Source organism: Salvia miltiorrhiza, chromosome 7 (genome assembly GCF_028751815.1).
Source record: "Salvia miltiorrhiza cultivar Shanhuang (shh) chromosome 7, IMPLAD_Smil_shh, whole genome shotgun sequence".
In the NCBI taxonomy this organism is placed as follows: Eukaryota; Viridiplantae; Streptophyta; class Magnoliopsida; order Lamiales; family Lamiaceae; genus Salvia; species Salvia miltiorrhiza.
Window position 1 is genome coordinate 16,198,445 of NC_080393.1, and position 12,177 is coordinate 16,210,621.

At 36.7% G+C, this 12,177-nt stretch overlaps 2 protein-coding genes across 3 annotated transcripts; one reads left to right on the forward strand and one right to left on the reverse strand.

Moving 5' to 3' along the window:
* The first annotated feature begins 205 nt into the window (after positions 1-205).
* On the forward strand, positions 206-7,150 carry LOC130995560 (ATP sulfurylase 2). Of its 2 annotated transcripts, XM_057920889.1 has the most exons (6): positions 269-1,079; positions 2,197-2,602; positions 2,867-3,127; positions 3,632-3,718; positions 3,801-3,925; positions 7,079-7,150. In XM_057920889.1, the coding sequence occupies exons 1-6, from the start codon at positions 517-519 to the stop codon at positions 7,086-7,088; spliced, it is 1,452 nt and encodes a 483-aa protein (XP_057776872.1). In that variant the 5' UTR covers positions 269-516; the 3' UTR covers positions 7,089-7,150. The 2 variants fall into 2 exon arrangements, with proteins under 2 accessions (XP_057776871.1, XP_057776872.1); XM_057920888.1 differs by lacking the exon at positions 7,079-7,150 and having other exon boundaries at positions 206-1,079; positions 3,801-4,167.
* Positions 7,151-7,273: 123 nt separating this feature from the next.
* LOC130995561 (probable thimet oligopeptidase) lies at positions 7,274-12,031 on the reverse strand (the record flags this gene model as incomplete). Its single annotated transcript, XM_057920891.1, is given in 16 exon segments — positions 7,274-7,469; positions 7,543-7,620; positions 7,730-7,834; positions 7,914-7,987; positions 8,087-8,183; positions 8,319-8,364; positions 8,450-8,547; positions 8,736-8,843; positions 9,242-9,311; positions 9,399-9,519; positions 9,624-9,786; positions 9,891-9,980; positions 10,292-10,384; positions 11,042-11,119; positions 11,534-11,614; positions 11,852-12,031. Coding segments are annotated over 16 exon segments (1,590 nt in total), but the record flags the coding sequence as incomplete, so codon positions are not given.
* Positions 12,032-12,177: the final 146 nt, after the last annotated feature.

A 12,177-nucleotide genomic window follows, 5' to 3' on the forward strand; every position in this document is an offset into this window, starting at 1 on the left:
AGAAAGTGGGCATTTTTAGCCATTGACAATTTTTTAGGTTAAATATTCGCTTGTTATAACACGAAATAGGGGACCATACAATTAAAAAGAAAATGAAATGAATTTCAACCCCACATGTTGGAATGATTGTTCACCGTTGATTGAACATCAAACCAAAAAATAATACAGTATATATTTCATTCAAAGAAAAGCAGTCAAATAAAATAAAATAAAAAAATTCCCTCAAAAAAAAAAAAAATTTAAAACACACGCACACACTGACACACAAGCAAACATCCACCACCATTGAAGTCGAGTAGCAAATATTTAGCCAAAAAGAAACATGTGGACGTCTCTTCACTCTGCTGCATCTCCATATATTTCAATTCCAATCTCCTAACCCAAATATATATACTCTCATCTCATCAATAAATCCTACCAAATTTATAGGATCCCAGTGAGCAAAAATCCCACTTTCCAAACCAAAAAATTCAATTTTCTTTTTCATTTGGTCATTACTACATACACCAAAAAAAAATGTCGGTAACAATTAGGCTACAGCATATGAGCAGTGCATCATCATCAACTGCCATAACCACAATCAAGAAAAGCCGTTACGCCACCAAATTTCACCCCAAAACCATATACCATCCCAACTCATTGGCCCCACTTGTGTTCCCTCACAAAAAGATGCAGTCTTTATCAAAATCTCGCTCCGACAATCCCGCAGTGACGGTGAAGAGCTCCCTGATAGAGCCGGACGGCGGCGCGCTGGTGGATCTCGTGGTGCCTGAGAGCCAGAGGGCGGCGAAGATCGCGGAGGCGGAGGCGCTGCCGAAGGTGAGGTTGAGCAAGATTGATGTGGAGTGGGTGCATGTGGTAAGTGAGGGGTGGGCTAGCCCCCTCAAGGGTTTTATGAGAGAGGATGAGTATTTGCAAAGCTTGCATTTCAATTGTGTGAGAATGGAGGATGGCAGTTTGGTAAATATGTCTTTGCCCATTGTGTTGCCCATTGATGATGAGGTCAAGGGACAAATTGGGGATTCCAGTAGTGTTGCATTGGTTGGAACTGATGGTGACTTGGTTGCCATTCTTAGCAGGTTAGATTAATTACTTTTGGTTTCAATGTTGGATGCATGGAAAGTTGTTTTTTTTTTCATCTTTTTCATTATCTTTTTATAATTATGTTACTGCGGGAGTTGTTGGGGGTGGGTTATGCTGCTTATCTTGAATAAATTGTAGAAAACACTCTCAATATTTTGTGGAATCTTAAAAAGGAAAAAAATGGAGCTTGTGAGATATATGGTGTTAGGATTGCCCACCCCATTATCTTGAGGTTAAGGAAGCAGTGGACCTAATTTCTTGGTATTGAGTTGTTTGCTTGCGCTTTTAACATAGTTTTAGCTCATGTGGTCCATATTTTTGTTTCGTGTTGAAAAGTTTCTTTCTGAGTTACTTCAAAAGGCATATTATAGTTGCAAGATTGTTTTTGTTGAGGAAATATTTGTCCCAATGGTAGTTGTGGATTAAGTTTTAGTTGTGTTTTATATAATGAATTTAGTGAAAGTTGTGGTTTGATGGTACTTCCTAAACTCTTATTGATGAATTTTGTGTACAATTTGCTGATGGTTGTGAAAGAAGGTTCGGTATCGATCTTTAGCTTTAGCTTATAATAACAAAAAACAAATGAGTCTAGATATTTAGCATTAAAAGTTGAAGAGATTTATCGAGTGGTGGAACAAGGACAATGTCTATTGTTCTCTCTAATTCTTTCAAAATTAATTACAATGATGCATCATGTCTTTTCTCTGGTTAGGCAATGTGATTGGTGAAGTTTCTATGAAATGTGATTTCGTAATAATTATGAGTATTTCACAGCACAATCTATCTAGCTTATGAATGAGCTTAAATAGTAAACTCACTTTATGTTGGAGTAATGTAGTGAGGCTACCTGTAGTCAATATATTTGTAGTTTCACACGATAGAACCAACATTATGAACTGATTTCGTCGTTCCAGAAGCAGTTGATATATGAGAGGACCTGCTAGTTTAGTTTTCGCCTTATTCATGGTCACATTTATCTGTCTTAAGAAAGATCTTAAGAAAGAGCAGAATGTTTCACAGATGAATCATGCTCGAACAGAGAGACTGCAGCATGCATGATGAGATTGTATCCTAGCATTATATACTTAGTTTTCTACTCATGTCTTGTGGCAGCATTGAAATATACAAGCACAACAAAGAGGAAAGAATTGCAAGAACATGGGGAACCACAGCTCCGGGATTACCTTACGTTGAGGAGGTGATTAGCGCGGCTGGCAACTGGCTCATAGGTGGAGATCTTCAAGTGCTAAAGCCTATCAAGTACAATGATGGTCTTGATCACTACAGGCTTTCTCCAAAGCAGCTTCGTGATGAATTCGACAGACGTAAGGCGGATGCAGTCTTTGCTTTTCAGCTGAGAAATCCAGTACATAATGGTCATGCTTTGCTCATGAACGACACTCGTAGGAGGCTTTTGGAAATGGGTTACAAGAACCCAATTCTTTTGCTGCATCCTTTGGGTGGCTTTACTAAGGCTGATGATGTTCCACTCGATGTTCGCATGGAACAACATAGCAAGGTTTCTATATCTCTTTGCTCTACTCTTTTTTTTTTAATCAACATCTGAGATATAGTAATTATATATGCTCAATAGTGTGACTAACTGAGAGCATAGGTGATAACATCACAAAATATTGGCATGTAACAATTACTACTCTAGAAGAATATGTTACAATGAAGTTTGCTCTTGCAACTCCTTCCATCTTTAAATTGACTTGACTAAATTGCTTCTTCAATGTATCATACAGTTGAAATTTCATTGAAGTTTTTTATTCTCACAAAGGTGCTCGAAGACGGGGTTCTGGATCCTGAAACTACGATCGTCTCTATCTTCCCTTCACCGATGCATTATGCTGGACCGACTGAAGTGCAATGGCATGCAAAGGCACGAATCAATGCAGGTGCGAATTTCTACATAGTAGGCCGCGATCCTGCTGGTATGGGTCACCCAACAGAGAAGAGGGACCTGTACGATCCAGATCACGGGAAGAAGGTGCTTAGCATGGCTCCTGGTCTCGAAAAGCTGAACATTCTTCCCTTCAAGGTAAGTGGCATAATCTTTACCGTTTTAATTTTGATCATAGTCTTTTCTTAGCCATATGTATTTAACACTGATTTTTTGCCTTTCATCATGTATCTTCTTTCTTCAAACTCACGATTTGATGTGTTGAACAACTTGGTCAAATCGAAAGAGATATAGTCCCTCCATCCCGGAACAAATGTTCTTAGCCATTAAAACTCGTATACTAAGGAAGTGGGCAATTTTACTCTTCTTATCCATAATTATGGCATGGAAAACTGAAAAAAAGTAAAGAATTAGCATTGAGGAAGAGAATAAAATGGAAAGTTTGGCATCATTTTACCATGGAAAGTTGGGACACTTATTCAGGGAATATATTTCACCATTTGGTCTCATGTCTCATCAAATCATTTGGTTGCGTTTGTGATTTGCTGTTTGTAAGATCTTTCTTCAATGATGGAGATTTGGTGGCTGCGCTGAATCATGTGACTACTATCTTGAATTGAATGAGTTTGGTAATTGATGTAGGTTGCTGCATACGATACTAAAGCCAAGCAGATGGCATTTTTTGACCCCTCTCGCGCTAAAGAATTTCTCTTCATATCTGGAACTAAAGTAACTTAGCTCCCTCTGTCTCTGCTTTCTACAGATTGCATTACAAGTGGATAGATTTTCTCATAATTTTGTTGATATGCAGATGAGGGCTTATGCAAGAAGCGGCGAGAACCCACCCGATGGTTTTATGTGTCCAGGCGGATGGCAAGTTTTGGTGAGATACTACGAGAGCCTGCAGGCTGAGGATTCTCCAAAAAAGCAGACTGTCAATGCTTAATTCTATCATCCAACTTCACTGCAACTACAAGTGTGAGATAATTCATCCAACTCCCTCGATTTTGGTTCTCACTTGGTAGATGAACACAACTTGTGGCATGAACAAATAGTTTGGGCCAATCATCTGATTTATTACTCTTCATTTTTCTCCTCTATTTCACCCTTCAACATTATGTGGAGCTCTTAACTATGAAAATTTCTTTCCAATATGTGAGAAAGAGCGAGTTGCTCCATATCCGGCTGTAGCAAGTAGCTTCTGTAGTCCGAGGAAAGCATGAAGCTGGATTTATTCCTTCTAATATAGGCAAACCTAGCATAACCTACCATCAACAGAAAGAGAGGTAAGCATATATATTGGGAAATATTGTTAAGAATATCTTGGAGTGGAGATGCTTGAACAATCCATTCATGTGACGTACAAATTGAAAGAATATAGTAGGTTTATTACGATTGGGTTTCGCATGAAAATATGTGCTTGGGTTTTATTCCAAGTAAACCCAATTGGGTTAACAACCCAAAAGTATTTTGGGCAAAAAATAATACTAATTTAGACCTAAACACCACTCAAAGCACCCAAACTGAAGGGGCCATGTTAAGTGGGACGGCGAGAGTATAATTTAGACCTAAACAGTAAACACCACTCAAAGCGCCCGATCGTCGATGGTGGCGCGCGTGTATGTGCGTGAGGCCAAAGCCCACTATCCAAGCCTACAAGTTATTAAGTCCTTGAACTTAACAATTTATATACAAGAGAGAACTTCTCTCTTTTTTAAATATGGGGCAAGTAAAATGTTACACCACTATATAATATTCAAATTTTGGCATACAATATATCTTTCATCGAAAATCGATTTTGAGACTTCAAGTACACCAGGTTCATCTACTTATAGTAAAGGATAGTTTTTTCCCGCAAAAAATACCTGCAATTACATGCAGACAGATGTAAAAGAATAGGCATGCATCCATTGATTGCATGCTGCACCCATTTTATTGGTTCACAAACCCAATGCAGAAAAGTTTCAAATCCGGCCCACATAATTTCACCTCTCTCTGATTTCTCTTCTCACTCGCTCTCTTTCTCTCTCGGTCTCAAACTGCAGTCGTCGGTCGTCGCTTCCCCCGTCTCCTCCGCCTCAGACATCTCCATCAAACAAAAGGTATGGTAGTAGGCTGTTTGGGTGTTTTGATTTTTTACTTTTCGTATTACCTAATAATCTACCGATTAAGTTGAACATTTTGTAGATCTATGAAAATATATATAATCGGACATTAGTATGAGTTTGGAAATTCTTCAATGTAAATCTAGTTATTTTAGATCTACCACCATTTAAATTATTTACAGTAAACATTAACTTAATTTCCTTAATTATTATGTGCAAGAAGAATCTGTATAAATGAACTCGTATTTGGCCAACAAATTCGAGTCTGGCTACTTGATACATTGAAAGAAGAAGCAATTTAGTCAAGTCAATTTATAGATGGAAACTTCATCGTAACATATTCCTCTGGATTAGTAATTGTTGCATGCCAATATTTTGTGATGTTATCATCTATGGTCTCAACTAGTCAAACTATTGAGTATATATATTGATAAAAAAAATGAGTAGAGCAAAGAGATACAGAAAGCTTGCTATGTTGTTCCATACGAATCCCATAGAACGAAGTAAAAGAATTGGGTTCGTGAAATCCATTTCCAAAAGCCTCCTGAGTGAGCATTATGAAGTGTATTTTTGAGCTGAAAAGCAAAGACCGAAGTTGCTTTGGAGAAAGCTTGTAGTGATGAAGTAGATAGGCTTTAGCACTTGAAGATCTCCACCTATGAGCCAGTAATCACCTCCTCAACGTAAGGTTACAATTCTTTCCTCTTTCTTGTGCCATGAAAATGAAATACTTCAATTTGAATACTAGTTTTTACCTATGTAAGGGATGACCTTTCGTAAATATTTTACCTACGTATTTCGTCTAATTAAAAAAAATACTTAAATTTGAATAGTTTTTTACCAATAATTAAATTTAGTTAATAGTGGGCCGTTTAATTGTCTTGGCCCATCGGGCAAAATTTCTTGGATCCTTTAGGCTTGTTTTATAAGGCAATAAATATGGTAGCCCAAAATTATATCCTCTTAGGAAGAATAATTTTATTCACAAACTTCTTTTTATTTTCCATAGTCCTTTTTAATAATAATAATAATAATAATAATAATAATAATAATAATAATAATAATAATAAGGGTTAATTGCATGAAAATACTTGACCTTATTCGAAAATTTGGTTTTTTGACAATCATTTTAATTGTAGCAAAAATTTCATTCACATTTCAATTTATTGCAATGTCCGTCCGGAGTAATTTTCCGACCAATTTAAATCTGAGTTGACAGCCGAAATGCCAATGTGGCATCAAAAATGCCAAATCACACCCCCCCTCCCCCCCCTCAAATTTGAATTGGCCGGAAAATTACTCTGGATGGACATTGCAATAAATTGAAATGTGGATGAAGTTTTTGCTACAATTAAAAAGATTATCAAAAAACCAGATTTTCGAATAAGGTCAGGTATTTTCATGCAATTAACCCTAATAATAATAATAATAATAATAATAATAATAATAATAATAATAATAATAATAATAATAATAATAATAATAATAATAATAATAATAATCCTCTTAACCTTCAAATTAAATTCCTAATAAATCCTATAATCACCGTATTCCCAGAAACATGAGCCTGAAATTTGGAAAGTTTAAAAGAAAGTAATTAAGAAGTAGTAAAAGAACAAGGTGGAGTTTAGTATGGTGTTCCAGTATACCACCTAAGAAGTAAGAATGGGGCACAACTTCTGTGACGTGCTTGGAAAGTATCGGTCTGGTGGGTGGCCTACTCTCCCAATAAATAGGTCCATGGCTTTGGAAGAATTATTGATAATGAGTTTGGTGGTGAAAGTGTTGAGCTTTTTGGTGTATGTCTCTAAATTCTTGTGTGCAAGAGGGAACATGGAGATCCTGATTCCTTACAAGATGCTCGATTGCAAGTCGGGTGATCCACGATGGGTTCGATCAAAGCTCAAGTTTTATGTGTGCCGGCGGATGGCAAGTTTTGGTGAGATGCTACGAGAGCCTGCAGGCTGAGGATTCTCCAAAAAAGCAATGCTTAATTCTATCATCCAACTTCACAAGTGTGACATAATTCATCCAACTCCCCTCATTTTGATTCTCACTTGGTAGATGAATAGAACTTGTGGCGTCAACAAATAGTTTAGGCCAATCATCTGATTTATGTGGAGCTCTTAATTCTGAAAATTTCTTTCCAATATGTAGAGAAAGAGTGACTCGCATCTTATTGGATGAAACAATATAGAGATAATAGTCATTTATATGTAGAGAAAGAGTGATATGCATATTGCATCTATAGTTATTCTTGGCGCCTGCTAAAGAGAATAACATTTGCTGTCTACAAAAGCTTGTATCGATGGTTCCCTTCCAAGAAAATCCGACAGTATCTCAAGAGGGTCTTTTGCACCTCCGGGAGCCAAAACCTGTCAAACGAGAACGATTTTGGAGCTCGAAAGGAGATCAATACGAGGTTTTAACAACACACGAATGTCTTACCTTGTTCCTGAACTGTATGCCGGCACTCTGGTTCAAAACGTCTTGAAATTTCGTGGCGAATATGTCCGCAGCAAAAACCTGTCCAAGGAATGTATTTCAAGAGTGCACAAACTATATGAACCAGTAAATTATGAAAGTCATATCAAACTTGAAGGGCGATCCATCATGAAAAGTTTACAACTCAAACCTCGCTCCATATCCGGCTGTAGCAAGTAGCTTCATAGCCGATAGCAGTCCGAGGAAAGCATGAAGCTGGATTTATTCCTTCTAACATAGGCAAACCTAGCATAACCTACCATGCTCAGAAACAGAGAGAGAGGTAAGCAGATGTGGACTGTAATATATATATTGGGAAACATTGTTAAGAATACCTTGGAATGAAGATGCTTGAACAATCCATTCATGTCTACATTTTCAGTGGAATGTACTATTTGATCAAAGAGACCTGATAAATAGAGGATATATTTTCATACCAATAAAAGATATAGATATGAAAAAATTGAAAGAGCATAAATGCGGTTCCTAGTTGTAACATGAGACGTACAATAAAGAATTTCTTGTTTCAACTTGAGTGCTGAGAAGGAATTCCGCCATCGCTTGAGCGATTTACATATCTCATCCTCGATAGGTTTTGTGATATCCTGCAATCAACCAACTATTACACTACTAAGGAAAGCATGGATAGTATCCCACAACATACTGGAAAATCATTACTAAGTTTGAGAAACGAGTTTCAACCAAAACCTGAGACAGAGAATAAATTATGTGATACTTACCTGATGGAAGCCGGAGATCAGTTTAAGACAGCTGCTTTCGTAACACCTAAGCAAAAAACTTGGCAAAGTAAATCAAACCTACAAGTTCGAAACCTTAGTGAAATGGGAAATCTTAAACATCCGAAGCATACCAATTTTCTAAAAGCAAGGAGGGGATCTCCACGAAGTCTGGATCCAAGCGCAAGCCAGAAAATCGAGCAAATGTTGCTCGGTTGCAGGTATGATGAACCTACAACCATCATGCACCTTCTTGGTTAAAAATTTGTGTCATAACACCCACAACCAATCACTGACACAAAATAGTAAGAAAATGCTGTAAATTTGGAAATGAAGTGGCCAATGATCAAGTAAATTGACTAAGACGCCAGCACATCAAGATCCACGTGTAAGTAACTAAGCATTACGAAAGAAACATACCACGTGTCCAAACTCGTGGAGTAAGTTTACAACTTCAGAGAATCTCAGCAATCCAGGATGTCCATCAACTTCCTTTGGCAATTGAGAAATCAGCAAAGCCACTGGAATCTGGGAATGACAAATTTACGTTAGGCTAAACTTGAAATAAACTTATCAAGCACGCAGACGAACGCATGATGTGATGATTCAACCCAGCACTGCTGCAGAACCAAGGCACGCATATTGAACCAAAGAACAAAAATGAGGATCACGCATGGGAAGATTATCTTAACTAAATGGTCAAGAATGGAGTAATGAAAATGCTCGATTGAATAAAATAAAAAATATATAAAAGTGATTATTTTCCATAAACAGTTTCGGACATCTGATATATTTGAACTAACAGCATCAAAGTGAAAAAGAAGATGAATTCTAACAAAAGGTTGATGCAAACAAGTTCTAAGCCTGCCTCCCACTTTACCCCAACAGTAAGAAAAAAAGTTGTGCACTAGACCCACGGTGATCACCTGTCTCGTGTTGTTGATCCATGAACCATTTTGAAGAGGAACGACACAGGTGAGGCCATATTTTGCTTCCCTAGATAGATGCAAATACATTGTTCAGTCTAGTAAAGGATGATTTTCATGAATCTGAGCTTACAAAAACTCAAATGAAAAAACAAACCTGGTGTATAAATCAAGATAAAAGTAACCAATAAGTTCACCAGAACTCAAGTCAAAAACTGAAAAAAGTTGCACATCCTGATGCCAAACTTCTGCATCTATAACTTCCTCAAATCTTAAGCCTGTATTAAGCAGAGGCCATTCAAAGATAAGATATTCTGTGATATATTATACTACAAGGAATGAAGAGATCTATAGAGTTCTATGAAAATGTGGAAACAGTTACCAAATAGATCTTGGCATATTTTGAAGATTCCGGATAAGACTAAACTGACAGGAAAATACTGTTTGACAACTCCAAAATCAAGATCGCACTGCTTTTCTTTAATCTTCTTGACATAGTAAGGTAGGTCCTCAATTCCAAAGGCAAAATCTCCCTCCTCTTTTCTCTAAACCAGCATAACATGTATTCGAGTACAATGCATTAAGCAAACAAAGATGTGGCTCACGTTGAAAGACAGGTTTCTAGTCAAACTTCAGAGAGGAAATAAACAAGCAAACCTTCAAGGTCCTTTAACATAGAAAGTTCCTTTGAAGCTGACTCGGTTAAGCTTCCAGATATTTTCTCTAAGAACTCAAATACCTAAAGAAAACAGGAGTGGTTTTTCAGCATAAACCAGCACATTGTTTTAGAATGTAAATACATAGTGCATGAAGCGTGACAAAACACAGGCGAAAGACACAAATACGATCAGATTATTTTTCTGACCATGAATTACCTGCATCATTCAACAAAAGATTGGGCACTGGATCCATCAACTACAACCTTTAAAGGTTCTTATGGTAATTGCTTATCTGAAACAAATTTATATGGGGCAAAAAGAATCCTAAGGGGTCAATTCAAGCATTGTGAAAATTTCACGCAATGAGTTATTGAACAAGACCTGGACAAACCTTTGCTGATGAGCTTGCCATCCTAAGATCAACAGCATATTCAGCATAGTTTAGGTAGCCAAGTAATCTGGCAAGTTTATGACGCAACTGAACCTGGAAGTACAACAGAGAATATGAATGTCAAACAAATAACTTATATTCAGATACACAATACGGAAGATTATATCAGCCACTCATAAATCTGAAGAATAAGCAGTTCAAAGTAACTGTATAGGCTTTTAAAATGAGAAATTTACCATACATCATAAATCATTCGAGATCAAAAGAATAAATTAATAATTTCACATAAAAGGAGTATTTACAAGCAGCTCAACTGTCTTTGGTCCAAATATACTCAATCTAATAACTTCCTAAAATCTTGAGTAACTAATGCAAAACTAACAATAATTTAAATACAAGTTTTCCATTTCTTCAGCTCAAAAAAAGAAAAAAAAGTTTCCAATTTCCTACATCAGTATTTGAATCTCCCACAAAATTTTCATACCATCACCCTCAAAGACAGTGATAAAGATCTTCAGGAGCCTCATACACATCAAGTGTTGCACCTTTTGTACTTAAGTTACAATGACTATAGCAATATAACCCATATGTAGGCAATCCCTAATTGCTTGAGAGTCATAGAGCTGTAATGAAACTACAAATGTATCCAGCCACAAACTCTAACTCTGACAAGAGAGACAGCAATAACTTACGTAAGACAAAGTTTATACATAATCAAGGCAGCTTTTTATCAAAAATCATCTTAATTACCAGCTTTTCCATTATAGAAAGATTTACTTCGCATCTCCTTCCATAAGATTCAGCTACAGACTTTCTGGTTGACCCTACCTTCACAAATCACAAGGATACACTCATGAGTCAGATGCACAAATATATGCATTCTGGAACAGTTTTATCAGAGAACAGCACCTAGTGCAAGTGCTTATACCTTCAGAACACGAAAAGGCTATAGCACAAACTGTTGCACTTTAGTCTTTTTGTTCTTATATTAAATACAGAATATAATAACAACAGGTGCACAATACACAGTAGGAAACCTAAGTTCCTAGTCAGTTAAAAAATTAGGAAACACAAAATCAGTTATACGGCATAAGTTACCCTTTTGTAATCAACACTCATGAAACGAGGTGGAAGAAAAAGGCTTTGTCTAAAAGAGGTTCAGCAAATGATGTAGTGAGATAACAGGTGACTTGGCTGCTTCAATAAAAGGTCATAGACAAGTCACATTCTTTGAGATTCTACCTTGCATAACTCTAAGATGGGTGACACGTGATGGCTTCTTAATAGAACCTTGAATTTACCACTGTCATCAACATCCAAGCCCTGAAAAAACAAGGATGTCATGGAGTACTTGTTACATGATTAGCAGCAAAGACACTAATGCAGCTAGACTAGTGCTTTCAAGACAATAAATCACTCTTTACACTTAACAAACATACATTTTTATAACCAACCGTAATGATGTAATAACAGAGGTCAAAGAAAAAACGTTAAGGAATAAAATTATGATTTAAAATGAGGAAAGCAGCAACTGAATGAAAGAACATATTAGTTGCAAACCTTAAGGAACTCTGGAGGCAAGCCAGCTAGCTCCATATCATTGAAAAGAACAACTGTACTATCAGCATTCAGATTTTGAATGTATCGCATACTTAGCTCATCTATTTGAGCCCTCAAACGTTGCAATTCCTCCTTCTTGGTTGAGGTAAGATTCAATCCGTTCCGCTCAAAATCTTGAACCTGTCACTATATATTGCAAATAAAGACTTGACAAATAAAAAGTGCTTTGAAAACCGAAGTAATAATATGAAAGGAAAGAAATCCTCATTAGAATTGAGCATGTGCTTTATTATTTCTTTAGTTCCTATGTCATGTGCAAGGCAAGA

What these genes read in the sequence shown, in the direction of transcription:
- LOC130995560 (XM_057920888.1), top strand. Translation starts at nt 517, where the DNA reads ATGTCGGTAACAATTAGGCTACAGCATATGAGCAGTGCATCATCATCA. An exon ending in GCATGGAACAACATAGCAAG is followed by an intron (nt 2,603 to 2,866) that starts GTTTCTATATCT and finishes ATTCTCACAAAG; the next exon opens with GTGCTCGAAGACGGGGTTCT. An exon ending in TCTTCATATCTGGAACTAAA is followed by an intron (nt 3,719 to 3,800) that starts GTAACTTAGCTC and finishes GTTGATATGCAG; the next exon opens with ATGAGGGCTTATGCAAGAAG.